We start from the raw sequence: 23,408 nt of genomic DNA on the forward strand, positions 1-23,408 counted from the left end.
TGGAAACCAACTGGTAGTAACAGTAACAAATACGGAAGTCAATAATCATAATAAAATCGAAGACAGAAAGTCCGTTAACTTGGAGTTTGTTGAGTTGATTTTGAGTTTTAACATCCCTTTGAGCAGCGAGGCTATATGAGACGGGACCTAAGAAACTGATTCAAACAGAACTTATACCAAATTTTTGTGCACATTTTGTGCAGTTTTGTGCGCCATATATCGAGTTTTGTACACCTTAAGAAATCGAAATTTTTCAAATTTAAATGTTTCAACTGTATACCAGGCCTGAGTTCGTCCAATCGGAAAATCCGAAAAACATATGCCAATTTCTAGACCTAGTTTTATGCAGTTTTGTGCACCACTTCCCGAATTTTGTGCACCTCAATTAACATAGACGTAGTCCCTTGAAAATAGTGCGTATGTCAGACACTGAAGTTCGTTTAACACCGATTCCGACAAAAGTTTCATCAATCGCTAGCATTTATTTTGTTTAATTTTATGCACCACTTCCTGAGTTTTTTTTTTTTTTTTCACCTCAAATAGTGATGAGCGCAAGAGTCTTGGTCTTGCAGTTTTTGCAAGAGTCTTGCATGCAAGACCAAGACCAAGGCCATACCTGCAAGACCAAGCTTCTTGCGCAAGAGTCTTGGATAAGTACCGGCTCGGTGGTAGAGCAGTCAGTGTGGTTATACGGGTCCCTGGTTGGATCCTAGCTTGCGCCATGGAACTTTTTGGTGGGCAAACACCGTGTGCGTGGGTTTTCCTGTTCCCTCCTACTTTCTCCATTCCACCATTTCATTCATTTCTCATCATTACCGTCTCCCTTAGCCTCGATGCATAATCGTGGAACGTTAAATTAGATATTTCGTTTCGTTTCAAAACATATTAGTGGTGTTTTTCTTCCAAAACTTAAGAGAAATGCAGTATTGAACATTGGTAATACCGTACACCATAGGTGTCGACTATATGGATATGGCCTTGGCTCCAAGACTCAAGCATCCGTTGGAAATTTTAATGTGTATTCATAAAATTAATACCCACAGCAAGTACGTCCATGGGATGTCCGAGACTGAGCCCGCAACGGACGACGGGAAATCCCGGGATATCCGAATGTGCTCCCGGGACATCCACAGGATTTCCGCGGGAGATCCAGATGTCCGCTAATATCCCGGGATACGGGATATTCAACGGGACCACGAAGGGATGTCTATTGGTTTTCCCTCGGACCTCCTGTCCCATCTGGGACGTCCCGTGGACATCCTACATGGGAATCCTTCAGGACATCCCATGCAGAACGTCCATGGGATGTCTTCTCATTGTCCCGATAATCCCGGGAACCGAATGGGATGATTGGGATCAAAATGGAACATCCCAGGGACGTAGTGTGCTATGTGGGTATCGAAATAACATTTTCATGACATTGACAAAAACTTAGTAATTACATGTGACCGCAAGTTTGATTTCATGGGCGGATGCTTATACGTTGAATAATTGTTTATCAATGTAACTTTTAGCCTCCTTAGGTATACGGCACATCGAGAATTGAGCGATATAACATTATACTACAACAATAAATCTATATTATAAAATTGAAAGTGACTATTTTTGTGACTCCTAATCTCTTGAACCACCCGACCGATCTCGATCAAATTTTCAACATAGATGGAGTTTGGGCCTGGGAGTGTTTTCATCGTTTCACTTTGACAGTAGAACTTAGGGGAGGGGGAGTGGATGGAAAATGTACAAAATTAAATAAAATTTAATAACCCTTGAACCACAAGTCCGAACTCGATCTTATTTTCAACATAGATGAGGATCGGACCTGAGATGGTTTTCTGTCATATCAGTTTGACGGTGCAGTTTAGGGGGAGGGAGAGGAAAGATATTTATAGATGATCGAAAATGACCTATATTAAAATGGAATCTATAATTTGAGGGGTCGCTGAGATAAACAATGATACTTCCGGTGCTCTTTAAATCAAAATTCAGCCTCGTAGCTTGTCGGAGGGGAGAGGAGATATACAAAAATGATCGAAAATGACCGATATTAGTGCCGAATCCATAGTTTTCGGGGTCTCTGAGACAAGCAGTGGCACTTCTGATGCCGTTTAAATCCAAATTCAGCCCCGCAACTTGGGGAGGAGGAGGGGAAAGAAACAAAAATAATCGAAAATGACTGATATTAGAGAGCGCTTTACTAATAGAAAAAAACTGACTGACTAATGAAATATATTATTATTATTATTATTATTATTATTATTATTATTATTATTATTATTATTATTATTATTATATTAGTTTAACCCAACGAAGTGGATACTTGATGCTAGTAATGCATATTCACAAATGGGACTTCAAATAACTTGGAGTTTGATGCCGTTATTTTGTATTTCTAATACAGGTCAACAGTATTTATATAAATTGAGTTTACACAAAAGACATAGCCAGTTGAGTCGTTTTCAGTTTTCACTCAAATTATTCTAAAATATTAAGAGGTTTGATTATAATAATTATTATTTTAATTTTCTCTCTCTCTCTCTCTTTTCGTCAATATTGCTAAACATATCATCATCATCATAATAACTATTCTGTCATTATTGGCAGATTATTTGCTTCATTAGACAAGGTTCGACGTTCGGTGGTCCTTAGCTAGTCTCTTCGTCTTGACGTAGCAATTTTCTACCTTCCTTTAACTAGTCTGCTTCGCTCCCTCCCTCTCTTTCCTTCCACATTCCATGTCCCTCATAATACAGTTCCTCTCAGCCAATATCCTAACCAGTTTCTCTTCCTCCTCTAAACAATATCTAAAATTCTTCTTTCTTGCTCCTACTGCTAATATTTCTAACACCTTCTCATTCGTTTTCCGTTCAACACAGCTAATTCTCTCCTTTTTCTCATGCCCATGTTTCGAAAGTCTGCAATTTTTTCATTGCTTTTGGGTAATGTGAATGTTTCTGTCCCATAGAGTACATATTGAAAAAAGTGAAACAAAGTTTCAATATTTAATTGGAAGTTTGTTTACTGCAAGGATTAGCTAATCATGGTTGAAAAGATAAATCTGACACCTTTAGAGTGTAAAAATAATTTTGCAATTCATGGTATTTCAATAATCTGTGCCGTCTGATTTTCTTTCGCGCGTCTCAGGGGTAGCCTCCTCGGTTTGGGAACTAGTGGAGTGTTGGATCTGTTAAAAAAATATAAACAGATTACGAAACCTTGTGATTTAGACAAATCTTATAAGTAGTGAAGCGTGGACACCTATTAAAAAAATAAAGGTCATCACCTATGTTGTACACTATCATCATCCTTACACGATGTTAAATTACATTACATTTAGAAACATACATTGTATTTCCGTAGTAAAATTTACATGTTAAAAGCTTGAGATTTCTTAAATGCAAGACTTGCAAGACTCTTGCATGCAAGACCAAGACCAAGACCAAGACTGGGTGTGCAAGACCAAGACCAAGACTGGGTGTGCAAACCAAGACCAAGACTCGATGTGCAAGACCAAGACCAAGACCAAGAAGGCCACCCAGGTCTTGGTCTTGGTCTTGCATTTGCTCATCACTAACCTCAAATAACAGAGATATAGCCACTTGAAAATAGTGCGTATGCCAGGCACTGGAATTCACATAACACCGTTTCCGGCCAAAGTTATATCATTCGTTAGTGTTCATTTCGTGGAGTTTCGTGCACCATCTACCGGGTTTTGTACACATTAGGTAACTGAGATATACCTTGAAAATAGTGCGTATCATAATAGCCCAAGTGCGTGAAACGTCAACCAAGGCAATTGTTATATAAAATATCAGTACTTGTTTTGTGAAGTTTTGTGCACTGTTTCACAAATTTTGTGACCTTCAGATAACCTAGATATAACCACTGGAAAATAGTGCTTTTCCCAACCGCCCAAGTGCATACAACGCTGGCCAAATAAATTGGTTTGTCAAATATTAATATTCACCTTGCAGAGTTTTGTGCACAATGTCCCGAATTTTGTGCAGCTCAGATAACCAAGAGATAACCAAGAGAAAATAGTGCGTATGCCAATAGGCCGAGTACGTGTAATGCTGCCCAATAGAATTATTATGCCAAACATTAGTACCAATTCTGTAGGGTTTTGTGCACCATGTCCCGAGTTTTGTGCCCCTCAGATAACCGAGATATAACCACTTGAAAATAGTGCGTATGCCAACCGCCCGAATGCGTACAACGCCGACCAAAGTAATTGGTATGTCAAATGTTAGTACTCATTAGGTACAGTTCTGTGCACCATGTCCCTAGTTTTCTGCACCTTAGTTTAGGTATTGCTACTGGTTTAACAAAAAAAGCTACTGTGGTAATGAAAAATTAAATAAATTAAAAAGAAAAATAATTAATTTTAAAAACTCACTAAAAAGCAGAAATAAAAGCTTTGTTTTCTTGTAAAAACATATTGACGGACTTCAACAATATAAGTAGAAATAACAAAAAAGCTCTCATGCTCTGAAAATAAAATAATAAAGCTCTCAAAAGCAGAAATATAGTTATTTTAAAACATTATTATTATTATTGTTATTATTATTATTATTATTATTATTATTATTATTAGTAGTAGTAGTAGTAGTAGTAGTAGTAGTAGTAGTAGTAGTAGTAGTAGTAGTAGTATTTAAAATATTTTGAAATATGTGCCGAGCTAATCAAATTAAGCCTCATAAAATTACGACGCAAACGCATTTTACATTATGCATTAATTTGCTTCGCTTGACACACGCTTTAAAAATATTATAGAAAAAACTAATGCATTATTTTATGGTTTATTATTATTATTTTCTACTTTTAGAATTTTTTATTATTTTCTAATTTTTATCTCTGTTGGTCTTTTTTTTAAAAAAAAAGAAAAGGAAAGGTGTATGATGTTAGTTTAACACAGTAGTTAAACTTCATTATTCACAGAATCCTTTCCTTCTTTATTGTTGTATAGTGTCAAATGTCTGAAAAAAAGAGAAGTTTCTGGCTAGTGTTTATCCTTCTCAAATTTTAAAGTCTTCAGTAAATTGTATATAGTTGTAATGACGTGTTAGTTTATTCATAAATTTTAAATAATAATTTTGTACCACCGAAATTTACTACGTATTCAGAATAGTTACTGTTAACACTATTAAAAATTTTACTTAAACATTTTAGTCATGTTAATCTAATGAATCTAATCGTTTGTTTGAATGTTGATATAATAGCTCTACAAACAATTTGTTGTAACTACGAAACCCATTGCATCCATCGATTTGTCCTTTTTCTTTCCTATCGAATTATCTATTTTCTTTGATTAGATTTTTTTTCTTCCGAATCGTGTTAAAAGTTGGAATAGAAATATGGAACGCAGTTATCTCTTCACTAAAATTGGAAAGTTTAAAATTATGCCAAATATTTTCCACGCAAAAAGCTGTGAAAAAGTTTTTTTAAAAAAATAAGTAAATAAATAAGAGCTTTCTTCATTAGCATGTCTATCACCATTCCTGTTTTTAATTTTAATAGACGATCTAATTAAGGAAATATAATCGGAAAATAGCAAATTTCATCTGGGAAATTGGAACTCCAAAACAGCAAAAAAATATCAGAACTACTGTATTATACCCAGAGGCCATAGTATGTTTTGCAAACATAAAAGCCAATTTATGGAAAGAAATTTAGATATAACCACAAACTGAATTAAAAGAACATGAAGATAAACAGAAAGAAAACGAAGATACTGGGCATAGGTATGGCAGAAAAGCCATGCGTGATACACTTAATTTATTGCGAATAGCTAGAACAAATCAAAAATTTCAAATATTTGAAAGTAGCAATCAACGAAAATAGGAAAATAAAGAACTGAATATCATAATAGTAAACGCAAACAAACTTTAAGCAGAGGACTGCTTAAAAAAGGAAGAAATAATCCAAGAAACAAAAATAATACTCTGTTGGTCAATATGTGTACATACGCTTACCTGTGGATGCGTCTCATGGGTATTAAATAAGGGACAAAAACAAAAAACGAAATGAAATCTTTGAGTTTTACGTCCCGTGGCTATGCCGGTTAGGCTAAAGGAGATGGTGACTATGAGAAATGAATGAAAATGGTGGAATGAATAAAGTGGGAGGCAATGGGAGAATCTTGAGAAAACCCATGAACACGGTGTTTGTCCACCAAAAAGTCCACACGGCGGGAGCTGCGATCGTACCAGGATCCCAAGCACCGGAGGTGTACGCTCTACCACTGAGCCACCGCGCCCCCGGGGAAGAAAACAAAAAATATAGGCAGTGAAACGGAATTTTTTGAAAAAGGCTGCAGAAAAAACAAATGAAAGAATTAGGAATCAAACAATTAGGTAAACACCGATGGTTATACCAATCAACAACTCATTGAACAACCTCAAGGTCGGTGGTTAGGAAACATAGCAATAATGAATGATGAAATACAAACTAGTGTGGGAAACAAGATCAAGAGAGTTAGGAAAGAAAAGACTAAGGAGAGGACAAACCTGGAAGTGAGCTTTGCAAGATATATCCGAAAGATATGGCATTCCAAAGATATGGCGGAAGGAGGAGCAGGATCCTGCCACCCAGTAGCAAGTGGCGACCTCACAGGAAAACTTTGACATGCAAATTGAAAAAGAATATGTAAACAATCAAGCACGTTGATTCCTTTTTGGGAAAATGTTTAAGAAGCAGATAGGTCTATATGCCTTTGGAGAATTTAATAAATCTAACTTGTTCTTCTGAAGTATAATCAGGTTAGGCCTCTTTCAACTTTTCGGAAAAACTCTCAGATCAATGCATTTATTGTAAAGTTTAGTTAGGTATGGCGTCCAAAACAATGAAATGAAATGAAACGAAATGAAATCTTTAAATTTTACATGGTTATGCCGGTTAGGCTAAAGGAGACGGTGATGATGAGAGATGAGTGAAATGGTGGAATGAAGAAAGTGGGAGGAAACGGGAGAACCCCGAGAAAACCCACGAGCACGGTGTTTGTCCACCACAAAGCCCACACGGCGCGAGCTCCAAAACAATGAGTAGCAGCAGTGGGGTAGTAGTAATAGTAGTAGCAGTGGCTAGTAATAATAGTTGTAGCAGTGGCTACCCAGACAGCATGTTTGCTTGCCGCAAGCTTGCCTGCCGCTTTTATTTGATTTTATTTCGCTTTGGCTTATACACAAAAGCCTATTTCTGCTTAGCGCAAGCCGTAGTGCGGGCAACCCACGCTTCGCTTGCGAGACGCTTTTCTTTAGATTGAAGTAAAAAGCCAGCGCGCGTTCGATTTTCAGTTGTTCTCAAAATCCACGTGACGCTGACCTCCTTACTTTCGGCGATAAGGTAGTGTTTGCGTTGTTAGTGTCTTGTTAGCATTCAGCTTGAATAAAGGACAAACTTAATTATTTTTTTTAATTGTTCCGTCTAGTACTCTAGTACTGTAGTCCCACGTACCTATAATATCGCTCTTTATTTCCTCATATTTCGGTAACTATGAGGCATAACGAATTGTAGTATTTACGTATAAAGCATAAATGTGAACATAGATGGCAGCAGATTTGAGCCTACTTATTTTGCGAAAGAATACAGAACTGTTGCAGATATTTTAATATAAACTTCAAGTTTAACTTACAGTTTACTATAAACTTTATCTGAACGCTGTGTTTAAAGTATAAACATTTTTCAGCGTTTTTATATAAAAAGGTAGAAATTTCAAGTACTCGCCACTAATATAGCAACATGTTAGATATTTGTAAAAAGCAACGGCACGTTGCGTGTCACAACTAAACCGTTACAATTATGCTTATTTTGATGTTTTGCAAAAGCGGATGGGAGACTTGGGTGTTTTCATGGTTGTGCATATGCTCCAATAATTGGGGAGGTGAGGGGACAATATATTGTAGCATAGATTTAGTCAGACGATTAAATTATACTGATTTCATACTGTTTTATCTAAATTCGCTTAGTGCAAGATTCCATATAACTTCTTTGGATTGTGTTTCGCTTGCAATAAGCTTAATAAAGCTTGCCATTGATGAGAATACGCTTAAATTGGCTTGCGTTTGAGATAATTTGACTTGTGTTTAACTTGTGAAGACAAGCTTGCCCCAAGCCTTGCCCAGATGTAACTAACTAGCTTGCCACAAGCTTAAAGCAAGCTAATTGGCTTGCATAGTATAGCTTGCGGCAAGCTAATTTACCTTGCAACAGCAAGTTTGTGGCAACTTGCAGCAAGTTTAAATTGCTGTCTGGGTAGCAGTAATAGTTGTGGTGTTAGTATTACATATAGTGTAGCAGTTTTACATATCTTTTCTGTTACTCGTAACGCACTAATGAGTGTAATATAAGACTTCTACGTCGATGAGCTGTATTATTGTATAATAAACATGGCTGGACAGAGTAAGCACAGATAACAAATAGACAGACAGAATAGGGACATAGAAAGCAAATCTTGGGTAACCTTTCACACGATTTTCCCATTCGAGAAGGACAAATAGACATAGAATTGTTAAGATGACACATTTTTCATTGCATATTGAAGGATTGACTTATCAGACTTGGTTGTTCTCAGGCCGGTTACGCCCGGCCCGTTTGTGCCCGGCCAGTTTAGGGTCCGGCCCGTTCTCCGCCCGGCTCGAGATTCTTGCCGGGTCGGGTCGAGCCGGGCACAGAATACAGATCCGTCCGGGCAGTCTTCGGGCCTGGGTTTGCAGGGCAGGATTCTTTTCAAGGAAGCGAGGAGCTCCAACATTATGAATATGACATGCATCTATAATCATTAATATTATGTTCTTTTCATTTAGTGTGGTACAGTATACATTTTCTTAGTAATAGTGGCAGTGTTAGTAGGTGCTAGTGCTTATAAGAGTTTGAAGTAACGGTCGTTACAACATGTAGAAATCTTAAGTTTCAAATTTATGTCCCAATTTACACAAATGTCGGTGGTTTCTTGGCTTTCTTCAGGTCAATCTGGCAAGCCACATTGAACAGTTACATATACTATTATCATATACGTAATACGTAATGCATGTTATGCAGTAATACTGGTATATGTTACCTTAAACAAAGAACATGGTTATTTTTAATCGATGAATATGTTGAGTCAGACTGCATCATATTGTTTTCATAAGTCAGAGTTGACTGGATTGCCTGGGTAGTGGGTCATAAGGTCAAGCTTTCGTTTACCCAATCCATCACTGATCGCTACCAATCAATTATTCAAATATTCGTAATACCATATATTGATAAACAGTTATAAGTATTGCAGTTAGAAGAATTCTTACGTAAATTATTTTTATAGATTGCTAATCTAGATTACCATAAACTTTAATTCACTGTGTAAGCGTGTATCTGTAACCACGTATTTGCGGTTACGATTGCTTACCTTCGAGTTAATTGACCATATTTTCATGGACAAATGAGCACAGACATGGACAAGGGCGACAGTCATTACTTTTTATTTTCATCTTCGACATTGCGTGCGTCGACAGGGAAAACATTAGAAGGCATGAGTGACTGACTGTACAGAGCTGTACAAATCGAATCTTGTTATCCCTATAAGAATATTATACATTGATCCAAGAATATGCGATATGTGCGTGAGATGCAAGTTTGTTGATTTAATTATTGTTGTTGTTATCTTTACTACTATCACTGTCAGCAATTCATTCTATGTTTAGAATTGATAGCTTATTCCGAAACAAAGGTGAGTAACCTCTAGGATCTAGATTGTATATACAAAGAAAAGGCCTTTCATTGCGTTTGATTACGATCAGCGTAGGAGTAATTGGGAAGTAATAACTCATGAAAGAAATACATTTAAGGAAAACTGTTGAAATCCAATCCCAAAATGTACTACTAGACCAATACCAAATAAGCAACGAAAACATTTCGACCATTATTATTATTATTATTTAAAATAATCTATAGCTTTAGAATTGACATAAATTGGACAACAAATTGAAGTTGGCATCAAATGCATTACTTCGAGAAATTCTAGAATTTAGAAGAAAGTTTTAAATGTCTTTCAAGAAGAATCTGAATGTGAGAAATCACTGGCTGAAACCAAGAATTATAATCTGGATAACAAGAAATGACTCTGCTAACGAAATAATAATAATAATAATAATAATAATAATAATAATAATAATAATAATAATAATAATAATAATAATAATAATAATAATAATAATAATAATAAAGTTATCAAAAGTGTCAGATGTCAGATTTCGTACGTTTCTTTTCTTTGTTTATTTAGAACTTTCTTGTCGCTGTATGTTTAGTGTCAAGTCTTCGGCGCGGTAGTCCCTTTTTCCATTCCCGGTGGGAGCTCATGTGGTTCGGATCCCCTTTAATCTGTAGGTTTACGTTTCTTACAGCCTCGATATGAAAGGGACACTGAACCCAAAATCCAACCAATCCAATCTTTGGTTATTTAGAATAAATACAAAAGGGAAAAAATTAATAGATACTGACTTAGAAGACTTTCAGATGTAAGTATAGGTACAATGATTGCTTATCGGAGTCCTAGAAGTTTCCGTAAGGCCAGACAGAGTCAAGAATTAGTCAGTAATCACCGTGTGCATGGATTTTCTCGGAGTTCACCCATTTCCTCCCACTTCACCCCACTATTTTGTTCATTATCATCATCCCTGTCTCCTCTGCGTCAGTGTACATCTATGGGATGCTAAATTGAAACAAAATCAGTCAAAAGAATTCGATTTTTTAAAAACATTGTTAGTTCACGAAGAGAACAAAGGATACAATTTTATTAATTAAGAAGTTGTGAATTTGATTAGCAGACATAATTAAGTAATATTATTATTCTAGAAGTGCCAAGCTCTCTTCCGTGTATAACATTGTTCAAAGTGTTTAATTGCTATATTTATACTACGTTCCACTTGTAACAACTTCCATTATGATGCATAGGCATGTAAAATGCATCTTCAATTCGAGACAGGCCATAGAATGCTCAAGTGTTGTCTAAATACACTTTCAAAAGTTAGACACATACAGAATGTGGCATAATCAAAACCAATTTACAGCCACCTTTAGCTCCCAGGTTTCCCCGGCACAACTTCTACAGAAACTGGCTGAACTGATGTGCATTGGAGCGATGATAATACAGGAAAGATTCCCGCTCTAAGCGGAGATGAAACGCAGGCTGCGCGGTCGGAAGGTTGATTCCTTACCAACTACGCCACAACGGCTGTGATTACCATATAAGTGAATATATATTATACCGTGTATGTAAACTCTTATTGAATCACTGTTAATAGTAGAGGATCACTTTGGATGTACAATTTGTAAGCTCGATCGATGTTTCTCTGTGGTGGTGTACATTATGTAAGTTTCTACCATTTTTTTCATTTTACTCCATCTAATCAGCCACTGATTATTTCATCACTGTTTACTCATATTAACTACGTCACCGTTAGCACATAAAGAATAATCGTTTAACATAATACGTTAAAGATTTAATTTCATTAATTCTCTTTATTGTGGAACAGAAAACGATCACACTATTTCCCTAACTTGCTACAAACTGAAAGTAGAAAAACTGCATACAATGATCATTCGTAATACAAATACAGTTCCTTGAGAGAGTCTTGGAAAAAAATGTTGGACAAGAGCATAGCTAGCAAAGAACAACATAGGTTAGAATATGAAACGTACATAACATATTACTGAGACGGAAATGAGAAAATTTTAAAGAAGAGATGATACAAAATAATATAGATTTGGTAGGAATATGTGAGGTTAGATAGGTAGGTAGTGGGGAAGTTCTATGCAGAATCCATACACTGCTAGTGACAAGAGTAAACATAATTGTGTCTTTGTGATTTTGTGCAAGAGGTTGGAAGAATAGATAATGATAATAAAATTTGACAGTGACAGAGCGATTGTCAAGTTAAAGGAAAGAAGGATTTTGTAACAATACAAAGATATGCATCAATTATGCTGTATATAACGAAGTGCAAGAAAATTGTAAAAAACTTAGAAGAGATCATAGACAAAAAGGGAAAGATGTTGCATTAATAAGTAATAAATGGTTTTAATTTTGGTGGAAGGAGAAGATAGTTGTATAATTAAATACTACGGCTTAGGAAAAAGTGATTAAAAAGGACAGCGAAATGAGTGTTTATCCTAAAGAGATTAGAAACCAAATGACATAAAACCCATCAAAAATATCTGGACATTATTTTTCTCTTCTTTGATAAGATTGTTATACGCCACTTTGGAAAAGATAGTATTACAAAAGAAACTATTCAGAGTTGGAATAAATTATGTTCAAAAAATACCATAAATCTAGAAATTTCATATTAAAGCAAAAACAGAACTTCATATTAAAGTAAAAACGGTTGATGAATTATTAAATTCCTAGTGGAGCTAAAGACTTCAGTAAACATGCGTCACTTTGCATTTTTCCAGGGAAATGTGCTCCAAGTTCAGTTGCAGTGTGGCATTTCCTGTGATACCCAGAAAGAAAATCTTTCCAGAATTATAGTTAATTTGGAAGAAAAACCTGGAAATAATTTTGCAGGTATTGCTTTAGAGACAAAAATCCAAATCTTAAACGAAGAACCACAGTTGTTGTGTGAATGGACATTATAGAATATTTTAATCAGAAATGTAGATCATTTTGCGAATACGTCTACTTTAAGGAAGAAAGATTAATCTCCAAAACTACTGTTAAGGTATGAAGTGATGAAATATCGCAAATTAATTTAATGGATGATCTCAGGAATTTGCATAGGCAAGTAGAAATTAATCCAAACTTCAGTGAATCTAGTAATGATGAGAACATTAACATCCATTGGTTATTAGAAAGTATCCAATTTGTCAATCGGATTTGTTGAGGAACATTTCAAGTTTTCAATGAATGGGACCCGAAGCTAAGTGGAATAAGCTGGAATAAGCTAAAGCACTATTACCGATTAATAAAATGCAAGGGTTCAGAATAAAGAAAGTTTTGAAGCATGTCTGGGCAGCAGAAAATGCTACAAGATGTTTGTTAAATATTTAGTAAAGAACAGGTATCATTGGAAGATGAAAATATGTTAAGACTTCGTGGGAAGTCCAGTGAAGCAGTAAAACAAAGAAGTAAGTATTATTGACAAGCAATTTACGATTAGTTTAGGAGTTGGCCAATACGGCCAACGATATGTAGATGGCAGTCTGAGAACGAAGTTCATGAAGATTGTGGTGATTTGGTAGTAACTGACAGAAGAATACATGTACAGCAGAAAGTAATAGAAGTGGTACAAAATCAGAGAGGATTTTGGTCTGATGAAAGTGTTGAAAGTTTGTAGTATAAGTATTAAGAAGAAAATAGTAAAAAAAGGAGACAAAATATAGTAAGTGTTATAGAAGAACACATGTGCCATAAATGAATGAGTAAAGTATTTGTACTTACATCCGTTGTCAGCAGCAATAATATAAAGAACAGATTTATAGTTTACAATGGGATCTGAACTATTATAGTGGATTTGATGCATTCCCACCGGGAATCGAATCCGGGGCTTTTGTACTAAAGGCACGCGCGCGAACCACTACACCAGGAATGAGGTCTCTCATAAAAAGAAAAGTAAGTCAAAAGTTTATGTTAAACTGTATGTGCTATTGCTTTCGAGTGTTGCTTGGTAGAATTTCGTTATAGTAATCCAGGATCGTGAAAGTTTTCAAGTTTAGAATTGTGAGTTGTTTTATGGTTGAAGGAGAATAAAAATTGTTGACCTGCTGTGACAATAGATGTATGTATGGAACGTATCGTAAGATGAACAATCTATGTACGAATCAATGTCATGAATAACCGATGATGAAAGTTTAGAGTAAAGTCGTTCATGTCATAATAGACAGGAAAAGAGGGTACACAGAAGGTGAATAATGAGTTACGAACGGAAATCAACAAACCAAGGGAAGCATTAGGTAGAAGTAAATTTGGATAGAAGAATCAGGAAAAGCAAGACAGGTAAAGTGCTCTATAGCGAAAAAAAGTCGTTCTTCATTGATTGTTAGCAAATCTTGACTATAAATACACACTGTTAAGTCCAAGCCCGAAATTTGGAGACAATAACTCGGGAACTAAAGATCTCCACTTGACCAAATTTGAAAAGTTAGTGGCTCTTAAGCTTAACAAGCATAATGCGTGTGAAACACCTTGTTGGGCAGGCGTTTGGTTCTTGAGTTATTAACTATCAAGTTTCGATTTGGACTTAAGCAGGGTTGAGTGATTTAAATCAGCTTGGTTTACGTGGGTGGATCAAATATAAACGGGATTTTATTTTTTATTTAAATTTATTTAATACCACAAGGCACTTACAATTTTTTTTTTCCATAGTTTCCTCCTTTGGAAATGCATTTGTCCCAGCGTATGGGCAGCTTTTTGATGCCCTCATCATAAAAAGAACAGGGTCATGTCACCTTCCAGTTGAGCACGAACTCTTCTACACTCTCACCATTTTCAAATCATTACCCTCCTAGAGTTTCTTTAAGCGCTCCGAACAAATGGAAATCGCAGGGCGATAAGTCCGGGCTGCAAGGAGGATGTTCAAGTGTAGTCCAGTGCATTACCTCTAGGTTCGAGACAGTTCGAGCTGCAGTATGGGGTCGCGCATTGTCGGGCAGGAGGAGGATCTGTCGAATCGATTGGTCTCGTCTTTTGCGGCGATATGCAACCCTTGTTCAACAGCTCGCAGCAGTATTTAGCATTTATTGTGTGTCACTCATGTAAAAAGTCAATCAACAAAATGCCTCGCCGATCGAAAAAAACGGTTGAAAGAACGTCGAGTCTTAGCTTCCACTGGTGCTGCCTCCTCTTTCCTCCGCCGCTCCTTACTGGCTTGTTTGGATTCAGGAGTGTAGTGGTGAACCCGTGTTTCGTCGCAGGTGACGATTCGACTCAAAAATGTATCACCTTCTTCCGCAAACCTTGCTTTAAGCCTCTGACAGACCTCCAAACGTCCCAACTTCAGATTTTCGATCAAAAGGTGAGGGTCCCATCTGGAACACACTTTACGGAACTGTAGGTAGTTTTTGATGATTGCTTGACAACTCCCATGGCTGATTCCGACTTGTTCTGCAATTTCTGTTACTGTTAGTCGTCGATCGTCGTCAATAATACCTTTAACCGCACGAATGTTTTCGTCCGTAATGCTGGTCCGAGGATGGCGATCGTGTTGCTGATTTTCCACATGTTCTCGTCCTTCCTTGAACTTTTTATGCCATTCATACACATGCGTCCTTGACAATGTTTGATCCCTGAACTGTGCAGTCAATCTCTGGCAAATTTCTGCCGCTGTAACTCCTTACGAGCAAGAAATTTTATAATTATGCGTTGCGCAGTGGAGGGGTGCATCTGTTGCTCCTACGCATTAGCGGTACTGACGAAATGGTGGGAAATATCTAACAGCACGCTCTCCTTACTCCCAGCGGTCTCGCCTAAACATAGCAGAAGTGCGCGGCCAGTCCTACCAACTGATGATGTTCACGAACAAAAATCCCGTTTATATTTGATCCCCCATCGTAAACCAGTTTTTCTATAAATAAACCAATTTGTTTTTCATTCTTATTGAACGCCTTTTGAGTAATTCATGTTTTGAAGATGTAACAAGAAATAGAAGAGGCAGGTAAGACATATGTTATTACATAGGGTTGTTCAGCCCATGTGTTAAACTTACCTTCTTATGATAAGCAGTTATTGTCTCCAAAGCTACTTCACGTACAATTACTTCGCTAGTGCGATATGTAGAGAAGTTGGAGTTACCTAAATTTGCTCTTCTAACAGAGGTACTGTGCAATCGTTTTAATTGTTTGGAAGAGTATACAATTATGAAAACAACAACTGTGAAAAATATGCGAAAAAAATTGACTAGTAATTGATTCAGCTGTACAGAAGATCTCCAATCTGGCACTAAAACGGAAAACTCAAGGTTACATTTTCTTAAACCTATAGTTACTGCAATTAATGAAATGCAGGAGAGTAACCGCACTGTAGTAGATTTAGTAAGAATATGGAAAAATCTTGAACTTCAATTGCAGGAGATAAGAGACAAGGAGGTTCTCTTTAATCCAGACATAGCTACAATATGGTTCTTTGCAGTGACGATGCCAGCTTGTTTTATTTGGGAAGCACACGGAGGACCACAGAAATTTTTGGGAAGACATTCTCTCTCTCTCTCTCTCTTTATTTTTACACCGAAAAGAACAGTTTTATATTAATTTCTTGGTCTACGCTACAACACGTCTAGGGAGCAGTTGGAAGACGGGGTAGTCACAGAAGGAATGTATGCCCTTTACCTCCTCTATTGTTGTCACTGACTCTTTCTCAAGCTCATTTCTTGGCATTCTTGTTAGATCCAAAAGAAAAACCTACAGAAATTGATGTACAGGATAAAAGATAAAGAAAAGGAAAATGCTTTACAGTTTGCAAGAACCCGATATTCTCAAACGTTTTCTCTTTTGATTTTGAACTTTGGAGGTAGGAACAAGCTATTTAACAAGGCACATTTTGGTTCTAGAGTAACAATAAGGGCGGAATGGCCCACTTTGTTATCCTGTAAATCTAGGGTGGACCTACCCCAACTTTAGATAGCCTCAGGGAGCAGGCCAGCATAAAAAATATTACTGTTATATATATATATATATATATATATATATATATATATATATATATATATATATATATATATATATATATATATATATATATATATATATATATACATATATATATATATATATGTCTTCTGCATTCTTTTCTGTCGGTATTTGGGTAGATAAATCTTCAAATCAGTAGCTGATAGCTATAGTTAGCTTTTCTGAGATAAATCATGTGTGAATGTATCAGAACAGAGCTTCGAAAACGAATATTGTTTATTCCTTTATAACTCGACATCTATGTAAGGTGAAGTTATTGCTACGTTTAGCATGATTTTCTGAATAACGCTTCGGTCGGACGTTTTCTCCAAATTTATAAATCCTTTTGATGTCTGCAAGAATAAAAAAAGAGGACACGGTGGCTCAGTGATAGAGCGCTCATCTCTGGTACTAAAGGTTCCTGGTTTGATTCCAGATCATGTGAGTTGGTAAATAACGTCGTGTCCATGGGTTTCCCCGAAGTTTCCTTTTGCTGCCTATTTTCATTTTATCAATTATGCCATAGTCAATTAAACTAAAAAAAAAAACTAACTCTATGGCCTATGGAACCCGGAGGTTCAGTGCCGCGTTCACAAAAGCTCTCCACTGACTTCTATCCTTAGCTAATTGCATCCAGTTTCTACTTTGTATTTCTATCTCTGCGAGATCCATCTTAATATTGTCCTCCCATCTGCGCCTAGGTCTTCCTAATGGTCGTTTTCCTATGGATCTACCAGTCAAGACTTTGAAAGCGTTTCTACTTTCTTCCATTCTAGCTACATGACCTGCCCACCTAAGCCTCCTAGACTTGACGACCCTAACAATGTTGGGTAAACCGTATAAACTATGTAGTTCCTCGTTATGAAGCTTCCGCCATTCCCCATTCTCGTTCCTCTTGGGTCCGAATATTCTTCTCAGGATCCTGTTCTCAAATACTTTCAGTCTATGTTCTTCCCTCAGAGTAAGCGACCATGTTTCACAACCATACAGAACAACAGGCATGATTATCGTTTTATATATTTTAAGCTTCAAATTCCTCGACAGAATTCGCGACAAGAGATTTTGAACCGAATAGTAACACGAATTTCCTGCTTTTAGTCGACATTTAATTTCTTCGTGAATATGATTTTCGTCTGTTAATATTGATCCTAAAAATTTGAAAGTATCCACTTTATCAAAAGCATTATTTAATATTTTAACGCCTCCACAATTTGCCGTATTACGGTCCCGACGTACTTCCATGTATTTAGTTTTCTCTGCATTTACTTCTAAACCCATGTCCCTGCAAGCGTTTAATAAGATCTCTGCATTTATTTCTGCTGTTCTCCTGTCATCCCCTATTAAATTTACATCATCAGCATATGCCATAACCTGGTGAATGCCGTTCAACTCTAGGCCCTGCTTGCTATCTTTGATTTTCCTTATGGCGTATTCCAGCACAAAGTTAAATAATAATGGCGACAACGCATCTCCTTGTTTCAGGCCATTTTCGACGTGGAAGCTCGTGGACAAAAATTTTCCTACCCGGACTTTACTTTGGGATTCACTTAAACATATCTTAATTAATCTAATTAGCTTTCTCGGTATTCCAAGTTCTGTAAGAACGTTGTATAATGTTTCTCTCCTAACCGAGTCGTAAGCCTTTCTAAAATCAATAAATAGTTGATGTACCGGGGTATTGTATTCCCACTTCTTTTCGAGTATTTGGCGAATGGTAAATATGTGCCATAGTCAATTACTTTCATTAATCATTCGTCTCTTTTAGCCTACAGGACAGAGCCGTGGGTATTCATTGTAAAAGAAGTAAAAATAAATAAATAAATTGGTAGACATTGGGATGGAAAGTATATATGCCTGTACATTACTGGACAAACACGATGATTAGTGGCAATGAGAGTAACAAGAGTTTATATTATGTATTCTTTACATTCTTGTAGCTATGCAGTGTTTAAAGAATCGAAATTTTTCCACCATCTTTTATCATTCTCAATTTTTATATTAAAATTCCTTTATTATAAAATAAGTATAACAAAGCTCAGTGGTGACTGGGACCTAATTAAGTTTAGGAAAGAAAGAAATGTTTGCGTGTTGAAAGTTCAAATCAAGTTGAGTTCAAGTTTGGCATTATCGATCTTCTATTACCAATTATGAAGATTATGAAGGGCCTCTAGTAAGTTTGATAGCTAAATATATTTTGTGATTTAATGTTTATAGTAACGTGGTCGTTGGAAATTAGCAAATGGCATTTATTACAACTTGATATACGTATATATTGAATCATTGTGATACCTTTACACTGTGAATGAAGTTATACTGGCTCACAGTTTATTGACATCATATTTACATATTTCGATAATCTATTTATCTTCTTAACAATAGATATGTTGATAAAAGAGGTTTCTTCCTGCATTGTCATGCTACAAAAAGAAATGTAGAAAACAATTTTTATTTTCAGTATTGAGTTTATTCCTTCTTAGCAAATACAACTTGTATGGTGTTACAGGTGTCCATGTTTCCAGAATCTACTGTTACATGATTATAGGAAATTAAGATGAATAAAATTATTGATATTTTACTATTATTGTTTGGATATGCTATGAGACTGTACAAATTAAAATCTTACTCTTAATAGTATACGCAATTATTTCGAGACCACAAACACTTCTCTTCCTTACAAACATACTCACATATACACTTCATCGCACGTACAAAATACATATTCATTTACATAGAAACATTTTCAACGTAGAAAGCTACATATGTAGCATTCAGTAGTAGCTTTTCTTATTAATCGTATGTGCGTTTTAAAAATATCTCAACGCTACATTCTTTTATTAAAATGGCAGTGATTTATAAGCTTATGCAGTACATTCATATATGTATATATGCATTGTAATTTATCATTTGGCACCAGAGCTTCGGTGCTAACTTATCGAGCATTTTAAAATAGTGCAATTTTTACAGCACATTTATAACAACACGGACAGTTTTTTTAAAGTTGATTTTGCACAACAGACAATACAAAACTGCGGTGCTCCTGCCATATGCTTCGCTGTGCAATGAAAGACAACGAAATTTAATAACAAAAATATATATCTTTCCCACACAAAATTGAACACAATCTATATGACTATTAGTGAATGTCGACGTAGGCTTTCATTGGATTGAACATCCTTAATTTATTCTGCCATTTTAAGTAACATTATTATAATTATATTATGATATTGTTTGATACAATTTATCCAAAAATACATTGTATTCATATCACAGTCATCAACTGGTGTGTCTATATTCCAAAACACATTGCATCTGGGAACAATACCGTGAAATGAAAAATTGGTTCCCATTAGTATTTCGCATTTTTGTTATTCTTCTACTTGGTCAACGCTACTCTTTGACCAGTCTGTTCTGCAGACCTCAATTAAGTCATGCAATTTACAAATTGCAGCAACAATGCAAAGCCTAATTTCGTAATTTTATTGTAGAATCAATAGGTATTGGCTTTGCAAATTCATGTCCCTTTAAGAAAGGCAACAAGCTACCCTGAGGCGAATAAAGTAGTACATTACTATTATACATATTTAAAAAAAAATAAGGTTATAATAACTGATACTACATTTTTAATTTCATTGGTCAAATTAATCTGTTGGGTTTCCTATTTGATACTTTAGATCCTGAACAAAACCAAATAATAAAAGGCTTTTTTCTAAAAAGTAATGATTAAATGCTAATTCCCTTTGTTTTGAAGTTAAGATGGAGATTTTCCAGAGAAAAGGCACAATCATTTTTCTTTACAATATCGACAAAATGTCTATCCGTACGAGATCAGTTCTAGTATTTTGAGTAGCTTGCAAACCCAAATAAAGTACATAAAGAAGTGCATTTTTTCTTGTTCAAACGCATTTGTGCGTTTACAAGGACATTTAAATCTAGAAAAATAATTACAAATTTCAACTGTTAAAATAAAAAATTAAAATAAAACAATCATGTACAAATAAAAATACAAAGGACGTAATATTCACATTCACACACACTAAACAAAAGATCAATAACTCACGAAACAGGTAAAAGCATATGTTTGGAAATTAGACAAATAAATATTATTTTTGTTCTGCACTAATGTTGGAAGAATCTTTGAATTATGTCCATATTTATGAACACAAGTGACTAACTTTGATTTCTATCACAATAAATTAATACAGCCACTTGTACTATGTAAAATTAATTGTGTGAACACAATCAACATAATAACGCATTGTACTATCTACAACAAAAACTTTTGTTTCTTTTTATTATCCAAATATATGCTTTTTAAGAGATTCTACCTTTACCGAAATGAACCAATTGAAATCGATTTTCCAGGAATAAAATACAAGCATTAATAGCATATTGTATGCAATAGCAGACAGTTTGCCTACATAACAATACAGTAGTCCAACTTAGTAGTTCACTTAACATTAAAATATATCACAATCACATATTTGCTTCATCATTAACTATTCTTTCGAGAAAACATCACATTGTTGTCCTTTCACCGTCTTCCCCCCCTACCCTAGTGTTTTTGGTGCTTGCCTTATCTTCTAAACATTACTTTTTGTACACATATCCAGTCTTGCCCTCAGTTTCCTCTAGGAGATCTTATGAAAATTATCAACCAATATTCGGTTGACAGTCGTTTTTGACACTATAACTAGTCCATAAAAATTATAGATAATAAAAGTGTAGCAATGTCTTTCTTCTTACACTTACAACAGTGTGCTTCAAAAGATAACTTCAAAGACATTATCTTTGCAAGTACTGTCATTATCTGATGAATACAAAACATATGTTAATGTTTTTTCAGCGTTTCAAAAATTTGTAAACAATCATATCAGCCTTTTATACATTTTTAAAAATATTTCTTTCCCACCGTGTTAACATATCTCTCAATAAGTATCTTCCGATGAAACTTGTATGAAAGCCCTGAACAGCTTGCTATTAATCTCACTGAGATTAGGATTAATCTAGTTATATCACATCAGATGTATATGCTAAATGCCAGGACTTCCAACAAAACAGAGCACGTTCTTCGAAGACCTGAGAGCTAAGGTAGCTCTTTTCACACAATCCCATCACCTCAGTATTTGTGGTGTGTTCGTGTTAAATTGTGTATGTGTTTTTATGTATTTGTATAGTGTATTATGTTTTTAGTAACCGTTTCATGTATTCAAATTGTGTACTTTGTTCTGTATAATGTATGTATGTATATGTTTATGTATGTGAAATAAGTTGTGTGTTTCATGTATGTTTGTTTCATATAAACATGTTTGTGTTTGCCTTCTTCGAGACGAACAATAAATATGAACCACTAGAACGGAACACATCAGTTTACGAACAGCCACACCGATCCACTACCATTCCTGGTAACAGTCCATATATAATGTTGGATTCATTATCGAAGTATAGCATAGAGATAGACGACATTTTTCTCGGGGCACAACATGGGCCAGCTGTTCCTTGTGGGCTTGCTTGTTGAACAATGTGAGTATGGGGATATTTTTGAAGAAATACAAACGGACAGTCTCCGGCACAGTAATTGGCTTCATATTTCTTCGGAGCGATAATCCAGTCCCAACCAAACTGTTCGAAGTTCACTGTCAAAGGATAGCGGCAGCAACGTGTTTCTTGTGAATGCTCATTACAGTTCATTCCAATGGTTCTTTTAGTACGATGTTTCCTCCCATCTGTCATATGCACTTGAACAAACGGTACCTAAAGTAGAAATAGATGAGTTAGTAAGCATAAACTTATATAGGGCAAATTCTCACACATATGTAATGAGTATATATACAATGAGTACAATAAATATATATCTATACGAAAATAATGGGATATTAGTGGCAAATAAATGTGAAACATGCGTACATGTACTGGTAAAAAACATCAATATAAGTTATCCAAAAAATATTAATGATTTTAAATATACGTAATTCTTTTGTACAAAACTCTTTATAATCATGACTTGTATAGGAAATATTAGGAGTGAAAGTATACAGAACAAAGAAGATTTTGTGTAGGTTTCCTCATTGAGTTGCATGGATACGAAAATTGGCCACTAAATATTAGGAAAGACTACACATTAGGGAATTCTAAAACAAAATCTTGAAGAAAGTGTCCAAAGGTAAAATACAGAGAAACACCAATAAATGGGGAAAATTGTTAAACGTAAAAACTTAATACGTCTTTGGATATTATGCGGGTGATGAAATTGATATGTTTAAAATGGATAGGATACGCACGTTGCTCACATGAGATATGAGCAGCAGATTTTAGTTGAAAATCATTTGGGAAAGAAGCCAAAGCACTAATGATAAAATATGTCGTGGGCAGGTAGCTAATAATCCTGAATTATTGACATAATAGAGTCCAATGACGAAGCTTTTTATATGACTTTGAACTTTCGCGTTCCATAAATCATACTGTTAGATACAAAGTGATTCAAAGTCTTATTTAGAAAAATGAGGACTATTTTAATATCCGGTAAACGTTGTCACCTTGACAAGATATTGAATCATTAGAATTTATTAATGTATCTTACTTTCAGCTTTCCGTTAGAAGAACTTATTTGACTCGCAGTTTTTACCAGATGATGAAACATTTGTCCCAACAATTTTACATCTGAGGAATACTGATTAACCAAATCTTATCAATTATAGGAGAAACTGTCGTCTTGCTATAATGTTCTAATCTCTTTTTAAAAGTTGTTGAATATGAATACAAACTAATTAATTAAC

The 23,408-nt window shown here is 35.4% G+C and overlaps 2 protein-coding genes across 2 annotated transcripts in view; both read right to left on the bottom strand.

The window, feature by feature from the left end:
- Positions 1-14,735: 14,735 nt before the first annotated feature.
- Positions 14,736-19,316, bottom strand: LOC145671589 (histone-lysine N-methyltransferase SETMAR-like). Its single transcript, XM_081740778.1, has 2 exons — positions 19,259-19,316; positions 14,736-15,304 (listed from the first exon to the last, which is right to left on the bottom strand). The coding sequence occupies exons 1-2, from the start codon at positions 19,314-19,316 to the stop codon at positions 14,736-14,738; spliced, it is 627 nt and encodes a 208-aa protein (XP_081596904.1).
- myo (growth/differentiation factor myoglianin) overlaps positions 19,078-23,408 on the bottom strand; it is a 112,114-nt gene continuing 107,783 nt past the window's right edge. The window contains exon 3 of the mRNA XM_081740044.1: positions 19,078-22,386. Within this exon, the coding sequence (XP_081596170.1) occupies positions 22,003-22,386 (384 nt within the window). The 3' untranslated portion in view covers positions 19,078-22,002. The remainder of the gene's footprint in view (positions 22,387-23,408) is intronic.

The sequence above is a fragment of the Thermobia domestica genome, chromosome 15 (assembly GCF_964235325.1).
Source record: "Thermobia domestica chromosome 15, izTheDome1.hap1.1, whole genome shotgun sequence".
Classification (NCBI taxonomy): domain Eukaryota; kingdom Metazoa; phylum Arthropoda; class Insecta; order Zygentoma; family Lepismatidae; genus Thermobia; species Thermobia domestica.

What these genes read in the sequence shown, in the direction of transcription:
- LOC145671589 (XM_081740778.1), bottom strand. Translation starts at nt 19,316, where the DNA reads ATGTTTGTAAGGAAGAGAAGTGTTTGTGGTCTCGAAATAATTGCGTAT. An exon ending in AATTGCGTATACTATTAAGA is followed by an intron (nt 15,305 to 19,258) that starts GTAAGATTTTAA and finishes CTTGCTCGTAAG; the next exon opens with GAGTTACAGCGGCAGAAATT.